The sequence below is a fragment of the Nycticebus coucang genome, chromosome 8, assembly GCF_027406575.1.
Source record: "Nycticebus coucang isolate mNycCou1 chromosome 8, mNycCou1.pri, whole genome shotgun sequence".
Classification (NCBI taxonomy): Eukaryota; Metazoa; Chordata; class Mammalia; order Primates; family Lorisidae; genus Nycticebus; species Nycticebus coucang.
In genome coordinates, this window is record NC_069787.1 from 12,340,248 (window position 1) to 12,362,670 (window position 22,423).

The 22,423-nt window shown below is 41.0% G+C and overlaps 1 protein-coding gene across 2 annotated transcripts in view; it reads right to left on the minus strand.

Moving 5' to 3' along the window:
- Positions 1-4,303: 4,303 nt before the first annotated feature.
- Positions 4,304-22,423, minus strand: part of GRM7 (glutamate metabotropic receptor 7) — a 988,889-nt gene continuing 970,769 nt past the window's right edge. The window contains exon 10 of one of the 2 annotated variants that reach the window (XM_053600338.1): positions 4,304-5,486. In XM_053600338.1, coding sequence (XP_053456313.1) covers positions 5,437-5,486 — 50 coding nt within the window. In that variant the 3' untranslated portion in view covers positions 4,304-5,436. The remainder of the gene's footprint in view (positions 5,487-22,423) is intronic. The other variant, XM_053600337.1, reaches the window with a different exon arrangement.

Below are 22,423 nucleotides of genomic sequence, written 5' to 3' on the forward strand. Positions count from 1 at the left end.
AGAAATGCAGACTCCTGCCCCATGGCTGCATCAGAATTTGTGTTTTTGACAAGATCCTCAGGTAATTCATTTAACATTTGAGATGCATTTGTATGAGACAAAAGTTACAGCAAAAAATCAGAATTTTGCATTTTTCCTTCACCTTCTCTTTATTGATTAACTTACTTTTTCTGAAGAGAACAGGTATAAAAGGAAAGGCAGGATAAATTCAACAGCGTGTGAGTCAGGAAGCTGTGAAAGTTCAGAGGCTAAGAAAGGCCATGTGAGTGAGAGAACTGGGTGCTTCCTACAGCTTATGTCCAGTTATTGATATCTCTTTGACCGTTATTCACACTACTAGACGGCCCAGTAAAATGACTGAACAAAATCTATGGTGCATCTTAGAATGGGTACAGGCGATTGCACTAATGTACACAGCTATGATTTAACAATAAAAAAAAAAGAAAAAAAGAAAAGAATAAAATATATATATATATATATATGGAACAACAACCAATCTGTGATTTCAGGCCTTGGTGCCCATTCTGCGGGTGTGGAGGTAGGTCTGTGTGGGAGGCAGACATACTCTGTCTTCTCACCTTGGAAGTCTTGGAGAGTAGAAGCAGTGGTCAGAGTCTGGAGGTTCCCAGAACGTCAAAGTAAAAAGACTTGGGAATAAAGTATGAACTTGATTTGATTCCCTGGCAGGATTCTAGGGAAGACTGTCAGGCCGATATCTTATCAGCACTTGGACAGAAAAAAAAAAAAAAAAAGTCCTGGAAGCCACTCAAGGTTAATCAAGTGATAAGGTCTGATTTCCTCCCTTTTATGATGGACGGTAAGAGAAATGCTATAGATACAAGTATTTTAATGTTTACAAGGCATGACAGACAGGAGTCCCTTGCTTTGGTGCATCTAGCATTATTATTATTTGCCAGAGAAAATAGTATAGACTGATTGTTCCTGCAGTATTTTGGGGATTTAAACTGGCGAAGAGACCACACATATACCCATTAATGCTGATAAATAATGCTGACGAATATCAATACCTTGAGCTTGGCAAAGCAGGCTTATCACCAGCTCAGACATTGGAGTAGAGAATAGATATTGAGTATCAGGACCTCAACAGACACTGAAGTCAGGATATGATAAAGCAAATTTTATAAGGGGAATAAAGTATAGAACAATAATGTCCAATAGGAAGTAATACAGCACCAGCCATTGGGAGAGGGATTTTAGTGCATGGGAGCCCAATTGTGTTGTTTATGCCACTGCCAGCTGCCTTAGGCCTGCCCTTAAAAGCTGTTTTAAATTATTTTGTGCAGTCTTGATAAACACATTTTGAAAGTGAAGTTAGTATTCAGTTACAAGTTCATATAGAGTCAGCTGGTTAATGAAAAGACCTGAATTCACGGGCTAGTCCCACTGGGAAGATGAAGATTCAGAGGATCATTGGGATGTATGGATTGCCTGAGACTGCTGAGCCCAGTAGGTGGTGAAGCTCAGGGCTCTGAGGCATTGGTACTGCTGTCTTGTCTCTTCCTCCTTCAGATGGAAATGTTTCTGATTCAGAATCAGTAACAGGTGTCTGTATTGAATTCCCTCCTCGTTTCCCAAAAAGACAGGTTCCTCTTCTGATGAAAAGAAACACCATCTACCAGAAGCAGCCCAGCCCCTGACCCTGCTGCTCAGGCGTAGTGTGAAATGTGCATGCACTGTTCTCCTCCTCCTGACGACTGGAGGGTTTGCACTTAAAATTCCCAGCCCTGGTCCCTCTTGAGATGAAGTCCAAAACCACTCAGTAGCACAAATTACCAAGCCCTCCTTTGATACTCTCAAGCTCCCTCCTTTGATACTCTCAAGCTCTTTCCCTTCATCTATTCATTCTCGCTTGCACTGACTCACAAATATTCATGGCATGCCTCTTACTTGTCCAACATTGTTGTAAATGCTATAATATGACAGGGAGCAAAACCAAGTCTGTCTGATCTCCTGGATCCCACCACAGAAGGAAAATGACAAAAATGAGAAAGCAAGTCTAAAGGGCTGTATAATCTCAAGTGTTGTAAAGGAAAGAAAGCAGGTTCATGGATTCATTGGGCTGCTGCGTAGAGGACTGCCCTTTTTCAAATGGTCAGGAAAGACCTCAGACTTGATAATATTTAAGAAGAACATGGAAATAAATGAGGAAATTGAGTCATGTGGGTATTTGTGGGAAGAATGTGTTAGGGAAGAGCATTGCAACATTCTAAGATTTTGAAGTGGGGTATGCTCTATTTGGATGGAGACGAGCAGGAGACCTGGGTGACTGGAGGGGAGTGGGCACTCACTCCGCTGCTGGGCATTTGATAATGTTTTCTATTAATACAGATTTTCCATTATATATCTTCTCTATGACTGTAGAAACACTGTACCTCCACTACTGAGTTGGAAACTAGGGTTGTTGATGATGATTAGAACTCCATTTTGGGAACTAAATAAACTGATATATATTTATACAAAGCATAAATTGTAATGTATATAATATTAAGCAAGAATATTATATATAAATATAAATAATTTCTTGTAGTGTTATAGAGGTTTTAATTTTCATCATCACTGTGATTATTGTGATCATTATCTGGGTACCCAGAGGCAGAGCCAAGGTCTTTTCAGGTAGCTACTTCCAATCCTAAATGGAATTGCTTTCACTACTCTCCCATTCTTTGTTGTGTGTTTAGTTGGGAAAGCTCTTAATTAACTCTTCTGTGAAGGAAATTATTTCTACCACATGGCCAGAACACAGCCTGGCTTATTCATATACTACATCCTGCCTTATGGGTTTTGCTTCCATGAACATGAAAGCACAAAACACATTTTTTTTTTTTTTTTTTTTGTCAAATCAGAGTCTCACCCTATGCCCTGAGCTGAGTGCAATGGCGTCATAGCTCACTGCAACTTTAGACTCGGGCTGTGGGCATCCTGCTGCCTCAGCCTCCAAGGCCACTGGGATTATAGGTGCTTAGCATGGCGCCTGGCTGGGTTGTTCAATTTTTTTCATGAGTCAGGGTCTCACTCTCAGTCAGACAAGCCTCAAACTTCTGAGCTCAAGCAATCCTCCAGCCTGAGCCTCCTACAGTGTTGGGATGACAGGTGTGAGCCCCTGTGCCTGGCCACAAAACACATTTTTATTAAAACAAAATACAACAGCCACCATGATGCTGATTCTAGTGGTGGTAGCAGTGGTGGCCATAATGGGTAATGTGTAAGAAGAGGTAACCTCGTGTTGAGCACTGTGGTAAGTCCTTTGCAAGGGTTTCGTCTTGGAACCTTCATAATCCTATCAGGTATGTAGTAGTAATAGCTCATTTTCTAACTAAGAAATGGAGGATTCAGAATGTTCATGTAATTCCCCCAAGGACAGTTAGCAGGGAGGGGAGCCAGGTTTTACACTAGTTTATATGGCTCTACAATTTAAAAACGTGGATAACCCCTAAGTCATTTCTTCTAGATTTGCATTTCCAAGGTTTGTTGGTGAAGGGTATTTAAAGGACAGGGAAAACTGGGCAAGACATTGCATTTTCTTCAGTCTGATATTAGATGAGTCTTCTGGTCTCTGTAAACACATTGCTTAAGCCAAGGGAGCTGAGGGACAGTAGGAAGAGTTCAGCATGTGGCAAAGGTGGGAGTCACAGCAGAAAATCAGTTGTTAGATCCAAATGGATCGCTTAAATACACTATGGGTTTGGGGCTCAGATCTGAGTGCTAAGAACCAAGGTTCCCTTCTGTAAATAATCGTTTGTCTTTCCTGATGCTCAAGATGTTGTGAATTAATTCATGAGTATATTCCCTACTGTTGAGTTTTGAGAATCCTAAGTCTTAATCTTGCCATTGACACCATGACCACCATTCTATTTGACAAATGCATTAAATACAGCAGCTCACCTTACTTGTGTACTTTAGTTAAATTTTTCAAAGATGTTTATCTTTTCGCTAAATTGCCCCTATAACACTATTTAAGTGAAAACTTATTCTTTACTTTCTCCTTCCTTTCACAACTTTTCTGTTTTTGATAGATAACTTACTGAGTAAATATCTCAGAGTTGTCAGGACTCAACTTCCATTATGAAGAAAAAAAATGCGTGAACACTGTGATAATTCCTTTTCTATGAGACAGCGTAGCATCTCCTGGTTTTTAGTATGCATTCCAGATACAGCTATAGCTGTAAACTGGAGCATGTTACTCTAACAAGTGGGGCTGTCTGCATCTTTCTCTAACTTAGAACTTTATGAAATAAACTGTAACTAAAGGGGAAAAACAACTAAAAATATTTATTGCAGAAAATAAAAAAGTTAACCAAAGTATTTTATTGATACATTCTTGGACAATATCACAGAATCGAAATAGAATGGAAAGAGGGAATTTTTCAGCAAGGGTTTTTTTTGTTTTTGTATTTTTCCCACTAAATTGGCACATAAGCAGCAAGATTAACGAAAGTACTTATTACAAACAGTAGAAAACATACATGCTTTTTTTTTTTTTAAGTCCTTATCACACTGGTCAGTCAAAGAGGGGCATGAACAAAACCTCAGACGTGAAAAAGCCATTATTCCTTCCTTCAAACAGCTTAATAATTATTGAAATTATTGCAAAATATCCATATACCCTAATTAAAGAAACAAAAAGAACACAAATACAAATATTGAACAAAATAAACAGGTACTGTAAAACGCATTACTGGCATGCATTCCAAGGATCAAGACCTCTGTTCAGTTCAGCCAATATCTTCCTTTCCTGTAACCTATCCTATCCCAAAGATAGGTGGGGCATTCTTTCTCAGCACAGTTTTTGGTCTTTAAATATCTTTTTTGTCTTAAAAAAAATAGCATGGTTTGCAGTGGTACTATAATTATAATTATACAGTCATGTGCAGATGTATATTTTGTTCAGTCTGCTGAGATCTTTCAACTATTTTAATTGTTTTCTGAATATTCCACTGTCTGAGAGAATAGGGTTCTATGAAAACAGGGCATTTGAAAACAAACAGTGAACCGAGGTACGACATCAGATGGCAAAGTGCAAAAGTCCTCACAAACTGTACAGAAAATTTCAAAACCTTGCAACCCGGAAGTACATACGTAGAAAGACAGGTCAGCCCCAAAAAGGTCCTGTGGCTCTCAGGGGTTCATCTGAAAGAGCCCGGGTGGGACTTGAGTCTCAACACTCCCTTTGGTAGGGAAGTTCCAAAATTGCAGCCGAGTTGGCAGTGCTGATGCCAGTGACTTATTAAGCCAAGATAAAGTAAGGATATCTCATAAAGCAGCTGTTTAGGACACTTGGATCCTCTAACATTGGTCTTCCGGTGGGGAAGCTCCTCCGGTGATGGGAAGCGAGTAGGACCAAAAAAGTCCTGTGCCAGGTTGGATGATGCAATAACTAAGGTCTTCATCCTCCATGGTTCCATGGAATGGAACAGGTTAGATAACCAGGTTATTATAACTGACATACTTCTTTTTTGCAGCAGGGCCTGAAAGAAAAATGTGAAAAGGTCAGTTGCATCAATAACCCATTTACCCTGGATAAGGTAGAATTAGAACTTTGCTCTTGAGGTGCAAAATCAAGGTAAGACGACACAGCTTTGAGGAATACACGCACAAATTTGGATTCCTCTGACTCCTTCTAAGCTTTTGTTCACTAAAACCTGAAGTTCCTGGTGGTTCTAGACCATCTAAGTTCTCCTTCCTGACATGTATCCAGGCTCCCAGTTTATAGTCTGTAAGGCTAGTAAATTGTCAGAGGTTGCCACGCTTTCTAATTACAACTCTAAACTTAAAGGACCCATCTACATTTCAGTAGAGTTTACTATATTACCTTCTCTAAGACTTTTTCATTAGAAAAGGTCTTTGCTTGGGAAAGGTCTGTCCTTAGCCATTGGAATTGAGTTTGACCACAGATTAGGTCAACCGGATTAGCGTCTTCTCCACTGCTGATTTCACACAATCAAAGGACTAAAGATTGACTTGGATAATGTTAGCGTCAACAGGTTGTAAATGGTAACTTGCAGAACTATTTCTAGTAAGATTTGAAACTCACTTAAATCTGCCAGGAGTCTCAAGAGTCTGCATGTGTTTTCTTTAAATGTAGTAATTACATTTTCCTTGTGGTACAGTGGTTCCAGGACTCACCTACATTCATGCGCTCAATCAGTACATCTGTGTCAGCTGCCTCCCACATGGCAGACACAGGGCTGGTACAGGCCAGCCAGTGAGCACGGTAGATGTTTTCCTGTCCTCATGCAAGAAACAAAGACACCAAGGTCCCAAAGTATGACTCTGCGTTAGGTTCCAGTTCTCAACACAAGTCGTAGGGTTGAAGTGATCTGATAACATTCTTTATTCACTGAATCTTACTTAATAGTTTTGCATCAGCTTCTGTTGGTCACAGAGTAACTGTCATGTAGTATTTACTGATGGCTTATTTTATTTCCAGTTCTTAAGTTCTAAATAGAATTGTTCATTCAACATAGAGAAGTAGCAAGAATTCTTTCAAAACTCTTATGTGTTGGCTCATATGTGATTTTAGAGGAACTGAATGGCTGTATTAACATACCGGGAGAGAGTTTATATTTGAACTTTGAATAATACATCGTTTGTTACAGATTCTTACATGATCATAAACAGCACACAACATATTCTACATGATATAAAAATATGGATCTTATTTTCTGGAATAAAAATTAGAACACTGCCTTCTGACGAATTTTGATTTGAAGATTTATTGCTCCATTAAATCATTTGCATTTATTCACTACAATTAAAGGCAAAAATAGAATTTTATGAAATTCAGGGTCTCCTGAAAAAGCTAGTTATGAGAACTCAATCACAATGCATCCTCCCTTCACGAACACATGGCTTCATTAATGCCCAAGTCTTCCAACAAGTTTCCCATTGTTATCACAGTATTTATTCATCATCTTCAACAATATACTTAGCTTGGCTACAAGAAGGAAAACTTTCTGAAGATATTTCTTGACTCTGAAGCTTGTTTACAGTGTTATAGCTACAAAACCTCAGCTGACAGTTGCAAGTAATAGTCATGACATGCCTTGTCAAAGGCCAGCACACTAATTATCCTCAGGACAAAGGTGCAGGGAAGAGCGGGGAAACAAAAAACAGAAGCTTGCTCTGACCTCAAGATCTGAGGCCCTCTATTATGTCATTAAGACTGTTTTCTGTATAAGGATAACTGTCCAGTGGGGGGAAAAATTAAATTTCCTCAAATCGGCTACTGTCAAATACCAATTACTCAGGAAAAGTTTTTATTGAAAGAATAAGTAGGTTAGAAAATACTATATCTGCATGGTATAAACCCAACTGTTGGTTCAGATTAAGTTAAAATCAAGATGAAGTTATGCTTTAAAAATTAGAAATGATTATAATGGCATTTCACTGATGCTTTGCCTGGATAATCCATCTTCTTATGTTCTCACATAGCCTTGAGATGGCTACCATTTATGATCTGCATTTTACATAGAAAGAGTCTAAGACTTAGCGAGACCAATTTTCTAAAAGTAGGATGTCTGAGTCTGCACTTTCCTCTCCTTGCTCTGGGAGGAAGACACCATTGCAGGTGGTGTCTTCCTGCCCCGGCTTCTGATTCAGTTCTATCACTTACCTGAGGTGTGACCTAGCCCAGGATCGTGATGCTGAACATCTCATTTTCTTTGTAAAATGAGAGTAATTCTCACTCTGTGCCCTGTCGATAGCACCAATGTATGTAAGATCCAGGGGGGAGACAAGATGGCGGACTGAAGCCAGCTTTCAACAAAGGCTCCCGTCCAGAAGGAGAGTTAAGGGACAGGAATTTAGTAAGTATCCTGGTGGACTTGAGCCTCACCAAGAGAGAAGGCTGAAGAACGCACATCAACACCGCTGAGGCAAGCTGTGATCACAAGGACGCAAACAAAAGGTACAAAATCCACCACCAAGCGGACGGGAGTCCCCCTCCCCCATGAGACCGGCTCAAGAGCCCCAAAATTGAACAAGCGGGCAGAAATTAAAGGCCCTCCCACTACACTCCACAGGAGAGACCTTCTAAAAACTGGACCTACCTCCCCTACTGGGGTGCCGTGGTGTTCTCCTGCCGGACATAGGGCTGAATAAAACTTTGGGAATCCTTTGCCGGCAACCCTGAATCCCCGGCGCTCCCCTCCCGCCCACTGAGGTCTGGAGGCCTGTCCCCCAGGACTTCGGATCCTTGGGTGATTTCTCAAGGGGAGTGGACAGTCCCCGAGTTGCGACTGGTCAGCATTGACTCTGAGGCGCGCGAGTGAGGAGAGGGCACCGGGCTGAGGGGGAGTCACACCTCACGGCACTTCCCTGCGGTGCAGTGCAGCAACCCTCCCCGGGCACAAGACTGAATAAGACTCTAGCCTCCCCACTGAGAGCTGAGAGCCCCTACTCTCACTCGGGGTCTGAGGGCCTATCCCCCAGGAGTTCGGCTCCTTGGGTGATTTCTCGAGGGGAGTGCACAGTGCCTGAGCTGCGTCAGGTCAGCGCTGACTCTGGGACACGTGAGCGAGGAGAGGGCACTCTGCTGAGGGGAAATCAAGCCTTGGCGGCACTTCCCTGCGGTGCAGGGCAGGAGCCCTCCCCGGACCGTAGTATTGCGTAAAACTGAATGAAACTCTAGCTTCCCCCCGCCCCACTCCCAATCGGGGTCTGGGGGCCCACCCCCCAAGAGTTCTGATTCTTGGGGGATCTCTTAAGGGGTGTGAACCCAGCACAAACTGCGGCCGCTCAGTGCTGACTCTGGGGCGCGGGACAGAGAAGAAAAGGGTCGCCTGAGTGCCCACACCAGAGCAGCAGTTCCCTGGAGGTAGATCAACAGCCGTTTTTTCTTTAACGGCAGAACGCCCACTTCTGGATATTCTGAGGCCACACCCCCTGTCTCCCTGGGCAACCAGAGGAGGCCACCGGTGACACGGCTCACAAACCCGGAAGCCTCCAGGGTGGGGCCGACCCAGAGAGGTGTTCAGACGCAATTCTCCAGCAGCAAAGACGTTTGAACTCAAAACAGCCCGTCTTCTGTAGGCGACGACAGGAACAGAGACAGAACCTCACAAAGTTGTCTGTTCTGTTCTGTTCTGTTAGCAGCATCCATCAGGGACGGGGCTAAGCCTGAGTGAACACCTCCTTCCCATCACCTGTATCAAACACTCAAAGATGTCAGGCCCCATCTCCTCCTGCTAGATAGCGGCAGTCTGCGGGGGCCTGGCAGACTTCCTTGCGATTCAGGCAGGTGCAAATCCCTGGAGTGTCTGTTCACTGCAGGCAACTGGGTTAGCCATCTGCAGACATACCAGTGACTGGGTCCGACGGAGGGGCAAAGTGGGGAAGGAGACGTCAACCTTCCTAGACTGCTCTATTTGCTGGGTGGCTCCTCCTGACTCCACGCTGCATTGGGGTGAACTGTGTCAGAGGAGTAACCAGGCCGCTGTGATCCAGTTCCCAGAGACCTCTTGAACCCTTCCACCCGAGACAAGTGCCGATTGAGACAGTTGATTCGGACCTTTTGAACTGGGCTAATAGACTGAGGACTCTTCAGGCGGTGCCCTGGGTGTGCGATTGTAGGAAGGTTTGATTCTCCTTTTCCAACTGGGGCCAGAGGTGGGCAGGCGGGGTGACTTAATTGCTGATTTTTCCACACAGCTGAGACTTCAAGCCAGAGTAGAAGTTGCAATAGGATCGAACAAAACCAGCTGAAAACAAGACAGAACCACTTTGCTCCACCACACCAGACAGGGCCCCAGTTTCTCAGGCCACAACACTGTACGGGCCCTCGATAAAACCCCAGGGGAAAAACCAAAGGGAGTAAACCATGGGGCGGAATCAGTGGAAAAACTCTGGTAACATGAATAACCAGAATAGATCAACCCCCCCAAGAAAAGATACGGCAGATGTGATTGAAGATCCCATTCATAAACAACTGGCTGAGATGTCAGAAGTCGAATTCAGAATTTGGTTTGCAGACAAGATCAATAAAATGGAATTAGGAATTCGAGGAGAAATTCAAAAATTGTCTCAAGAATTTAACGAATTTAAAGACAAAACCACCAAAGACTTAGACACACTGAAACAAGAACTTACAGCCCTCAAAGATATGAAAAATACAGTAGAATCCCTCAGAAACAGAATGGAGCAAGCAGAAGAAAGGATTTCTGACATTGAAGATAAAGTCTTCGAACGCTCCCAATCTCTCAAAGAGGAAGAGAAATGGAGAGCAAAAACGGATCACTCACTCAGAGAACTCTCAGATAATTCGAAAAAAAACAATGTAAGGGTTATAGGAATTCCGGAGAACGATGAAGTGGCTGCCAAGGGCACAGAGGCCCTTCTACATGAAATTATGAAAGAAAATTTTCCAGACATGCCCAGAGAATCTGAAATTCAGATAGCAGACAGCTTCAGAACCCCAGCACGATTCAACCCCAATAAGCCATCTCCCAGACATATCATAATTAGCTTCACTAAAGTTAACATGAAAGAGAAGATCTCAAAGCAACCCGGCGAAAGAAAACTATAACGTACAAAGGTAAGAATATTAGAATAACTGCAGATCTCTCTGCTGAAACTTTTCAAGCAAGAAGAGGCTGGTCATCAACTTTTAATCTCCTAAAGCAAAAAAACTTTCAACCCAGGATCTTGTATCCAGCTAAATTGAGTTTCATCTATGATGGAGAAATTAAATACTTCAATGACATTCATATGTTGAAAAAATTTGCCATAAGTAAACCAGCTCTTCAGGATGTTCTCAGACCTATCCTCCACAATGACCAACCCAATCCTATACCACAAAAGTAAAATCACCCAGAAACTTCGGATCAAACTCCAACTTCCACACTGGCGAAAGGATTAAAAATGTCCACTGGACCTTTGAAAAACTCGACACCCAAAATTCCACCAGACTTATCAATACTCTCCATCAATGTGAATGGCTTAAACTGTCCTCTAAAGAGGCATAGGTTAGCTGACTGGATACAAAAACTCAAGCCAGATATTTGTTGCATACAAGAGTCACATCTCAACTTAAAAGACAAATACAGACTCAGGGTGAAAGGATGGTCATCCATATTTCAGGCAAATGGTAATCAGAAAAAAGCAGGTGTTGCAATTTTATTTGCAGATACAATAGGCTTTAAACCATCAAAAGCAAGGAAGGACAAGAATGGTCACTTCATATTTGTTAAGGGTAATACTCAGTATGACGAGATCTCAATTATTAATATCTATGCACCCAACCAGAATGCACCTCAATTTATAAGAGAAACTCTAACAGACATGAGTAACTTGATTTCCTCCAGCTCCATAATCATTGGAGATTTCAACACTCCCTTGGCAGTGTTGGATCGATCCTCCAGAAAGAAGCTGAGCAAAGAAATCTTAGATTTAAACCTAACCATCCAATATTTAGATTTAGCAGACATCTACAGAACATTTCATCCCAACAAAACTGAATACACATACTTCTCATCAGCCCACGGAACTTACTCCAAAATTGATCACATTTTAGGTCACAAGTCTAACCTCAGTAAATTTAAAGGAATAGAAATTATTCCATGCATCTTCTCAGACCATCATGGAATAAAACTTGAATTGAGTAACAACAGGAATCTGCATACCCATACAAAAACATGGAAGTTAAATAACCTTATGCTGAATGATAGCTGGGTCAGAGATGAGATTAAGAAAGAAATCACCAATTTTTTGGAACAAAATGACAATGAAGACACAAACTATCAGAACCTCTGGGACACTGCAAAGGCAGTTCTAAGAGGGAAATTTATAGCACTGCAAGCCTTCCTCAAGAGAACGGAAAGAGAGGAAGTTAACAACTTAATGGGACATCTCACGCAACTGGAAAAGGAAGAACATTCCAACCCCAAACCCAGTAGAAGAAAAGAAATAACCAAAATTAGAGCAGAATTAAATGAAATTGAAAACAAAAGAATAATACAACAGATCAATAAATCAAAAAGCTGGTCTTTTGAAAAGGTCAATAAAATAGATAAACCTCTGGCCAATCTAATCAGGAAAAAAAGAGTAAAATCCCTAATATCATCAATCAGAAACAACAAAGACGAAATAACCACAGACTCATCAGAAATCCAAAAAATCCTTAATGAATATTACAAGAAACTTTATTCTCAGAAATATGAAAATCTGAAGGAAATAGACCGATACTTGGAAGCACGCCACCTTCCAAGACTTAACCAGAATCAAGTGGAAATGTTGAACAGACCCATATCAAGTTCAGAAATAGCATCAACTATACAAAACCTCCCTAAAAAGAAAAGCCCGGGACCAGATGGTTTCACGTCAGAATTCTACCAAACCTTTAAAGAGGAATTAGTACCTATATTACTCAACCTGTTCCAAAATGTAGAAAAAGAAGGAAGACTACCCAACACGTTCTATGAAGCAAACATCACCCTGATCCCCAAACCAGGAAAAGACCCAACAAGAAAAGAAAATTATAGACCAATATCACTAATGAATATAGATGCAAAAATATTCAACAAGATCCTAACAAACAGAATCCAGCAACACATCAAACAAATTATACATCATGACCAAGTTGGTTTTATCCCAGGGTCTCAAGGCTGGTTCAATATACGTAAATCTATAAATGTAATTCAGCACATAAACAAATTAAAAAACAAAGACCATATGATTCTCTCAATTGATGCAGAAAAAGCTTTTGATAATATCCAGCATCCCTTCATGATCAGAACACTCAAGAAAATTGGTCTAGAAGGGACTTTTCTTAAACTGATAGAGGCTATCTACAGCAAACCCACAGCCAATATCATATTGAATGGAGTTAAATTGGAATTATTTCCACTCAGATCAGGAACCAGACAAGGCTGCCCATTGTCTCCATTGCTTTTCAACATTGTAATGGAAGTTTTAGCCACCGCAATTAGGGAAGAAAAGGCGATCAAGGGTATCCATATAGGGTCAGAAGAGATCAAACTCTCGCTCTTCCCAGATGATATGATTGTGTATCTGGAAAACACTAGGGACTCTACTACAAAACTCCTAGAAGTGATCAAGGAATACAGCAGCGTCTCAGGTTACAAAATCAACATTCATAAATCGGTAGCCTTTATATACACCAACAACAGTCAAATTGAAAAAGCAGTTAAGGACTCTATCCCATTCACAGTTGCGCCAAAGAAGATGAAATATTTGGGAATTTACCTAACAAAAGACGTGAAAGATCTCTATAAAGAGAACTATGAAACTCTAAGAAAAGAAATAGCTGAAAATGTTAACAAATGGAAAAACATACCATGCTCATGGCTAGGAAGAATCAACATTATCAAAATGTCCATACTACCCAAAGCAATATATAATTTCAACGCACTCCCTATTAAAGCTCCACTGTCATATTTTAAAGATCTTGAAAAAACATTACTTCGTTTTATATGGAATCAGAAAAAACCTCGAATAGCCAAGACATTACTCAGAAATAAAAACAAAACAGGAGGAATCACACTACCAGACCTCAGACTTTACTACAAATCGATAGTGATCAAAACAGCATGGTATTGGCACAAAAACAGAGAAGTAGATATCTGGAACAGAATAGAGAACCAAGAGATGAATCCAGCTACTTACCGCTATTTGATTTTTGACAAGCCAATTAAAAACATTCAGTGGGGAAAAGATTCCCTATTTAACAAATGGTGCTGGGTGAACTGGCTGGCAACCTGCAGAAGACTGAAATTGGACCCACACCTTTCACCATTAACGAAGATAGACTCTCATTGGATTAAAGATTTAAACTTAAGACATGAAACTATAAAAATACTAGAGGAGAATGCAGGGAAAACCCTTGAAGAAATTGGTCTGGGTGAGTATTTCATGAGGAGAACCCCCCGGGCAATTGAAGCAGCTTCAAAAATACACTACTGGGACCTGATCAAACTAAAAAGCTTCTGCACAGCTAAGAACACAGTAAGCAGAGCAAGCAGACAGCCCTCAGAAAGATATTTGCAGGGTATATCTCTGACAAAGGTTTAATAACCAGAATCCACAGAGAACTCAAACGCATCAGCAAGAAAAAAACAAGGGATCCCATCGCAGGCTGGGCAAGGGATTTGAAGAGAAACTTCTCTGAAGAAGACAGGCGCACGGCCTTCAGACATATGAAAAAATGCTCATCATCTTTAATCATCAGAGAAATGCAAATCAAAACTACTTTGAGATATCATCTAACTCCAATGAGACTAGCCTATATCACAAAATCTCAAGACCAGAGATGTTGGCGTGGATGCGGAGAAAAGGGAACACTTCTACACTGCTGGTGGGAATGCAAATTAATTCATTCCTTTTGGAAAGATATATGGAGAACACTCAGAGATCTAAAAATAGATCTGCCATTCAATCCTGTAATTCCTCTGCTGGGCATATACCCAGAAGACCAAAAATCACAACATAACAAAGATATTTGTACCAGAATGTTTATTGCAGCCCAATTCATAATAGCTAAGTCATGGAAAAAGCCCAAGTGCCCATCGATCCACGAATGGATTAATAAATTGTGGTATATGTACACCATGGAATATTATGCAGCCTTAAAGAAAGATGGAGACTTTACCTCTTTCATGTTTACATGGATGGAGCTGGAACATATTCTTCTTAGTAAAGTATCCCAAGAATGGAAGAAAAAATACCCAATGTACACAGCCCTACTATGAAACTAATTTGGGACTCTCACATGAAAGCTATAACCCAGCTACAACTTAACAATAGGGAGAAGTGGGAAAGGGGGGGGTGGGTAGAGGGAGGGGAATCGGAGGGATCACACCTGTGGTGCATATTACAGGGGTATTTGCGAAACTTGGTAAATGTAGAATGTAAATGTTTTGGCACAGTAACTGAGATAACGCCGGAAAGGCTATGTTAACCACTGTGATAAAAATGTGTCAAATGGTTTATGAAGTGAGTGTATGATGCCCCATAATCATATCATTGTATACAGTTATGATTTAATAAAAAAAAAAATGTATGTAAGATCCCAGTTTCTCATCAGAGAATATAATGTATAAGTTTATGTTTAAATTATAAAATTCTCTATAAAGGATAAGCCATAGTGCGTGCTTTCTTTGCAAAATTGCGTAGGAACATTGCCTGAAAATTATAATGAAGTTTGTGCAGGTTATAAAAGGGCAATTTACGTATGTTTCACAGCGATGTCCAATTTGTTATAATGTTTATTTTTAAACCATTCTAGGTGTAGGAGTAAATAAAATAAGTGCCTATGGCTTCTAATAATTCCATTTATTTAAATAGCAATGTAGTTTCTGATCCAGGAAAGGAAATTGCTTACCTCAAAACAGTTGTGCAATGAAATACTTGTTAAAGAAATACACTTTTTTTTTTTTTTTAAATAGCTAGTCTGTTTTTCCCTTATAAAGGTACTGGTTTTAAGGAAGAATAACACGGTATGACATTGTCCTTACTGACTTTTTAAGAGCTATTTATGTAAGTAGTTCTCAAAACAAATTCGCTTGCTCTGAGAACTACGCAAAGAGTTGATTTTTGTCCTGAGGTAGCATTAAGGACACCGGTTTTTGAAATGAAATACTAAAGCACCTTTGCTGTTTAAGAAAGGTCAGGCATTCCAACTCATTCTTGATGTCTTGTCAAAGTCAACACTCAATTTGACCTTAACTTCATTGAGCTCGTTAAGTATGATTTGTCTTTGATTTTCTCTGAGCCTTGAGAAACAAAAATAAAACCTTAAGACACCCCCCCCACCCACGCGCCCCCGGTCCCTGAAAAATGACTGAATTAACCACTTCTTGGCCAAAAGGACCCCAGAGAAACCTGAAAAACTGAGTTCCCAGCCATGACTAGATGGGAGGGCGGACTTTCCTCATTATTTCCCTCCTCACTAACCACCATTAGAATCCTTTCCTAAGGGTTAAACAGAAACCAGCCCTTCTGAAAGACTTGCCAGTCTCCCTTTCCTTTTTGTGGTTTCAGTACAATAACTAAACGGCATTCCTTCCTGGACAGAGACCACTGACCACTCACTGGCCCTGGCCAGTCCACAGAGGCTGTGCAGAGGAGACATCTGTGTCCTCCATTTCACCTTTAGATGTATGCAGCTTAATGTTAATGCATTTACATGTTAAGTCTCCAGCCCAAAGTGGACATGGGACTTAGCTAACATGCATGTTCGGTGACTATGCCTGTGTGTGCCCCATGGTGTGAATATCCACAGCTCCTCCTCCAACCTGTGCAATGTGTGCTCTCAGCCGGCCCACGCAGCATAACGTCCTGTCTCGCCCTTTCTCCTTCCATGTGTCTGCTTTGATTTCTGTTGGCGGCTTCCCAGCCTGGGGGATGACCAGCATGCAAAATGAAACTCTTTCAAAAGAAATCTCCCCTTTCTCAATTGATGAACCTCAGGATTTTTGATAGGCAGCTTTTCAGACTCACAAAAATTTCATTTCTTAGATATGTTCTCTGGAACACTCGTAAGCCAGAATAAAGGAAGTGAAGAAAAGAAAACAAAATGTAAAAGAGAAAGTTCCATGGAGGTTATATTGGGGAAACACTGAGTAAGTATAATTAAGCATTATATAATAATAATTAAGCATCAATCCCCCCCACCCCATATTTAGCTAATTAATTTTTTAAATAATAAGAAATATTGTAGTTTATTAGGTATAAACCATTTGTTTTGTTTTCTTGAGAGCATTTTGAAAAAGTAAACGTGGGCGGTGCCTGTGGCTCAGTGAGTAGGGCGCCGGCCCCATATGCCGAGGGTGGTGGGTTCAAACCTCAGCCCCGGCCAATACTGCAACCAAAAAATAGCCGGGCGTTGTGGCGGGCGCCTGTAGTCCCAGCTACTCGGGAGGCTGAGGCAAGAGAATTGCTTAGCTCCAGGAGTTGGAGGTTGCTGTGAGCGTGTGACGCCACGGGACTCTACCCGAGGGCGGTACAGTGAGACTCTGTCTCTACAAAAAAAAAAAAAAGAAAGAAAAAGTAAATGTACATATGGATGTATATAGGTACCATAGCACATATGAAGCAATTAAAACAGCCACAAAAGGTAAAAACAAAATATAATATAAGTCCTGAATATAACACATGTTAATATCTTGACATCTTTGCTTCAGGTGGGACCAAATCTTTCAAAGGAAATAGAACACAGTTAAAGCTCTCCTCACTCCCCTATTTGGCAAAATGGGGCAAGTGTTAAGATGTGAGGAAAGAGCAAGTGGTGAATTAGAAAAAAGAAAGTAACTGCCCCATCCAAAAGGCACAATCATTGTGAGATGTTACTCCGACAGGCAGAAATATTTTGAGAGGAGGAATATGACTTGCATAATTTTACATAAAAGTCTACTTTTTTCACTCAGCTATCTAACAAATATTTATTGAATATCATTGGGTTCCATTCTAGGCATTGGAAATACCTCCGTTTTTAGTAGACAGTTAAAAACACATAGAAACATTTGGCAAGTCGAAAGAAAAGAGGCCAGAGGGTACAGAGAGTCCCCAGGCTGAGAGTTTGCAATTTTGAGATTCTTTCTACACTCAGGTCCCCGATTTGATTTGCTTATTCAGTACTCTCACCACCCCTTTTTTAGTGGATCACATTGCACTATACAAGAGCGGACTTTCAGAAACATATTGAGATACCTCTTAAGTCTTGATTGTGCAAATCATTCCAGTCATTTGTAAAACTCACCAGACTTTGATCTAATCCTCTTTTTTTTTTTTTTTTTTGTACAGACAGAGTTTCACTTTATGGCCCTAGGTAGAGTGCCGTGGCCTCACACAGAAAACTCACCAGACTTTGATCTAATCCTCTTTTTTTTTTGTACAGACAGAGTTTTACTTTATGGCCCTAGGTAGAGTGCCGTGGCGTCACACAGAAAACTCACCAGACTTTGAAATATTGGTATATTGCTTGATGAAATTTTTTCCAAACTAACTTCTCTGTGACTCCATTCTAAGTACTCTGTGGGCACCTCCTTACCCCTGGCTCCTGCTTCCCTATCAACTGTGATTCACAATTGTTGTTTACATATAAATATTTCAGGTGAGAGAGATTCTTCATATTATGGTTCGCACTTAACTGAAACGAAAAGTGGTATTTTTTAGTAATTATTTCTTTGGTCAATGACCTGTTTCCTACCTGTTCATTTCATTAGTAAACTGACCTTGGCCGATCACTTGATGGCACAAAAGTAGCTGTTACCATGAATTCTTAGTTCTCATGCAAAATTTCAAAACAGCTAGTAAACTTCCCATAGTTTATTTATTTATTTATTTTTATTTATTTATTTATTATTTTTTATTGTTGGGGATTCATTGAGGGTACAATAAGCCGGTTACACTGATTGCATTTGTTAGGTAAAGTCGCTCTTGCAATCATGTCTTGCCCCCAGAAGGTGTGGCACACACCAAGGCCCCACCCGCCCTCCTTCCCTCTCTCTGCTTTATTTTGCAATGATTTCCTTGAAATTCTTTTGTTAACTGACTGTTAATAGTAGCACACTACTCTGCCAAAAAGATGCAAAACTAAACAAGAATGGGGCAACGCCCATAACTCAGTGGGTAGGGTGCTGGCCACATACACCAAGGCTGGCGGGTTCAAACCCAGCCTGGGCCAGCTCAAGCAACAATGACAACTGCAACAACAAAAAAATAACCAGGCGTTGTGGTGGGCTCCTGTAGTCTCAGCTACTTGGGAGGCTGAGGCAAGAGAATCACTGAAGCCCAAGAGTTTGAGGTTACTGTGAGCTGTGATGTCACAACATTCTACTGAGGGCAACATAGTGAGACTCTGTCTCAAAAAAAAAAGCACATGAATGATTATATGATTACCAAGAAGTGATGCATTTCCAATCATGCCAGATCAACTCTAAACTGACAAGTTAAGACTTTCTATATTTCCCCTACCCTCCACCCCTAGCTCCCAGCAATAATTTCCCAGAAAGATGCTACACTGTTTGTTGCTAACTTTGTTACCTGGATTTCTTGACACAGGGAATACGGCAGGAGTGAAAATGCAATCAATTGGAAAAAGAATTCAGTGTTCCGAAATCACCGTTAATTCTGTAATAGACCACCAGCCCCCCAAAAGACCTGTGTCTGTCTCAGCCTGTCTCAGCCTTAGTCCCCTGCATGTCCCCCGCTTGGGTAAATTCTGAGAACAGGTTTCAGAACAAGGAAGTTCCCGAAAACCCCCTATCCATGACCAAACAGTGGAAACTTACCCAAGCTGAGTTTCCCAAGCTACCAAGCTGAGTTCCCCAAGCTGTCCCTGTGCCAACCACCACACTGAACCCCCTGAGCCAACCACCACACTGTAACCCGCCCCACGCTAGCCGCCATGTTCTGCTTCTCTGCTTGCTTGCTTGCCACACAGCACAAAAAGAGTATAAAAATCAGCCTTCTCCTCACTTTGGGGCCGCCTGCTTTTTGGAGCAGTGGTCCCCTGCACAGGTGTAATAAATCACTATCTGATTTATACCTGAAGAGAGAGGTCCAAGTCTTCTTTACAGGCCGCAATGGGTACAACAATTCTAGTCCAGTTGCAAAAACTCTAAACCTTGAACTTTTGTCCATCTTTTTAGCACTCTAACAAGACATTATTGAACAACTATCAAATCCCAGTAACATTAATACATGCTAATGTACGTCTAGAATGTAAGTGTGAGGATGCAAGCTCTGTCTTTTCACTTCTTTTTCACTATATATTCAGATCATTTAACAAACATCAATATAAAGCTAACATGTGCCATCAGCAAGGAGTTGGCCTTTCTTTTTTTGTGTGATACCAATAAGGCAGGAAATTGTAAACCAGACTTATATTGAGAGAGGAAACCCCCAAAGCAAACTGGCACTCCTCTGTAACCTGAACATAGATGCAGCACAGGGAATGATGATGCCAGAAGCTACTGAAATGAGTCAATTGTATTTTCAGACAATAGTAGTCCAGTTCAAGAGAATGGAGGGGTAGCTGGGAAAACCATAGGAAAAAAAAAATCGCTAAGTGCTTGCCCCATTTTTTTCTTTTTTGAGGCAGAGTCTCACTTTGTCCCCCTTTGTAGGCACCATGGCGTCACAGCTCACAGCAACCTCAAACTCTTGGGCTCAAGGGATTCTCTTGCCTCAGCCTCCTGAGTAGCTGGGACTACAGGCACATGCCACAACACCTGGCTATTTTTAGAGATAATGTCTAGGTCTGGCTCAGGCTGATATCGAACTGTGAGCTCAGGCAATCCACCCACCTCGGCCTCCCAAGTGCTAGGATTATAGGCATGAGCTGCCGTACCCCTCCTGTCTTGCCCCATTTTTACAAATAACAGATGTGAATCAGATAGAGGCCCTGTTATGGATCTTGTATGATAATGCTGGAAATGATTACACACCAGGAGTCAGTACTTGAAGACATTTCACAAGGACTCATGAATACACTTTGTCTTAGATGGGGATGTAGGGTACCAAGCCTGGGAGGGCTTTTCAGGGAGAGAGACATTTGCTTTGGACCATGAAAAATCAGAAAATATTTTTAAACCATTAAATGCGATTAAAAGAGAAATCAGTTCTCAATACTGAAGCTCAACTGAATTAAGTTTTCCCCCAACATACAGAGACTGTCAACAAAAAGGTATACACATTTTAAGAAAGGGGAATAAACTATGTTAAAATTATAATTCTCAGTGTTTGCAATAACATTTGTTATCTTGTATGTTGTATCTTGAATTACAGCAGTCAAATATGACTTGAGTATTACAATTTTAATACAGTTTTTTCCTTTCTTAAAATGTGTATATGTATGTATATATATATTTATTTAGAGAGAGAGAGGGAGAGCACCCTCTGTACAGGGCCATTGACTCTCTGGGAGTCTGGCTATAGCATTTAGGCCTTAGACAACAACAATGAAAAAAAAAAGAGAGAGAAGGGCGGTGCCTGTGGCTCAGTTAGTAAGGTGCTGGCCCCATATACCGAGGGTGGTGGGTTCAAACCCAGCCCCGGCCAAACTGCAACCAAAAAAATAGCTGGGCGTTATGGTGGGTGCCTGTAGTCCCAGCTACTCGGAAGGCTGAGGCAAGAGAATCACTTAAGGCCAGTGAGCTGTGTGAGGCCACGGCACTCTAGCGAGGGCCATAAAGTGAGACTCTGTCTCTACAAAAAAAAAGAGAGAGAGAGAGAAAAATAAAAGCAGGAGAAGGATGCAGAGCAATAGAGACGACTACTGTGTTTCCAATAAGGTACTTGGGAAGTGGGGTCAGAACGTGGTGGACCTCAAAGCTGGAAGAGTAGGCAGGCCCACATGAATTACTTCAATAAATATGCCTGCCACCAGATCAAACTCAGGGCTGTAGAAATAGAAGAATGAACAATTCAAAATTCCTACAGTTATTTAACTTCCTCATGGAGGTTCTCCTAAAAGGCCTTTAATGCTAAGCTAAAGCAATGGTACTTGAAAAGTCATGGTGGGTGGAGGGCAGACCATTCTTGGTTTGGAAGAAGATCCTCACTCTACTTTCCCCCCTAATTGATTTTACCTGCTCATTGCTCTGGTTCTAGCTTCAAAATCACTTACTCGAGGTGGCCTTGTCTATGGCCCCGGAAAAGTGAGACTTCCCTCCCGTCCTCTGTTATGGCTTCTCCACTGTTCCCCAGTCAGGGTGAAGCATTGCTTTCTCATGGGCCGCTCCAGCACTACAATATAAGAGTCAGAGTGGCAGAGACGACTTTTCCTAGTGATTAGGAAGTGCTCAGCATTTTCCTAGTGCACAGTTGCTGCTCAATGTGTATTGAATGTATGACTATAGAGGGGCCTTTCCTCTCTGAGGTCACGGTGAACTTTAAGAGGATCCCCGCCCTATTCACTGCCCTCTTTGGCCTTATTGTGTATAAAGCTGTTATTAGAACGCCTCAAATTTAATTTGTAACTTTTAAACCACAGCATTCTTGTTTTCCTCTTTTTGCATCTAAACAGAGCCAAAACAGCATGGCAAAAATCAAGAAATCAATTTTCAATTCCACCATGAAAAGAGTAAATGAACATTCCAGTGTTTCTTAAAAAAAACAAACAAACAAAAGAAAAAAACCTAATTTATACTTTCAGATGTAAAGCATGGCGCAGAGGTTTATATGGTTCTTGGAAGATGCATTTAAAACAAATAGACAAAGTCCTTGTCTTGAAACATCTTTAAGCTTGGCCAAGTTAAAAATCTGTGTTATTTGAATGAGGTTGTGTGTATTTTGCTTTGGGAAGAGAAAAAAAAGATATATCCTAAATTACTACATCAGAGATTTCTACTTTTTCTTGTTATACACTTTGCCTGGGCTTAGGAAAGCTTTTGCTCATTTTGCAATTTCAATAAATTATCGACGTGAGTACTCCAGAGCATATTAT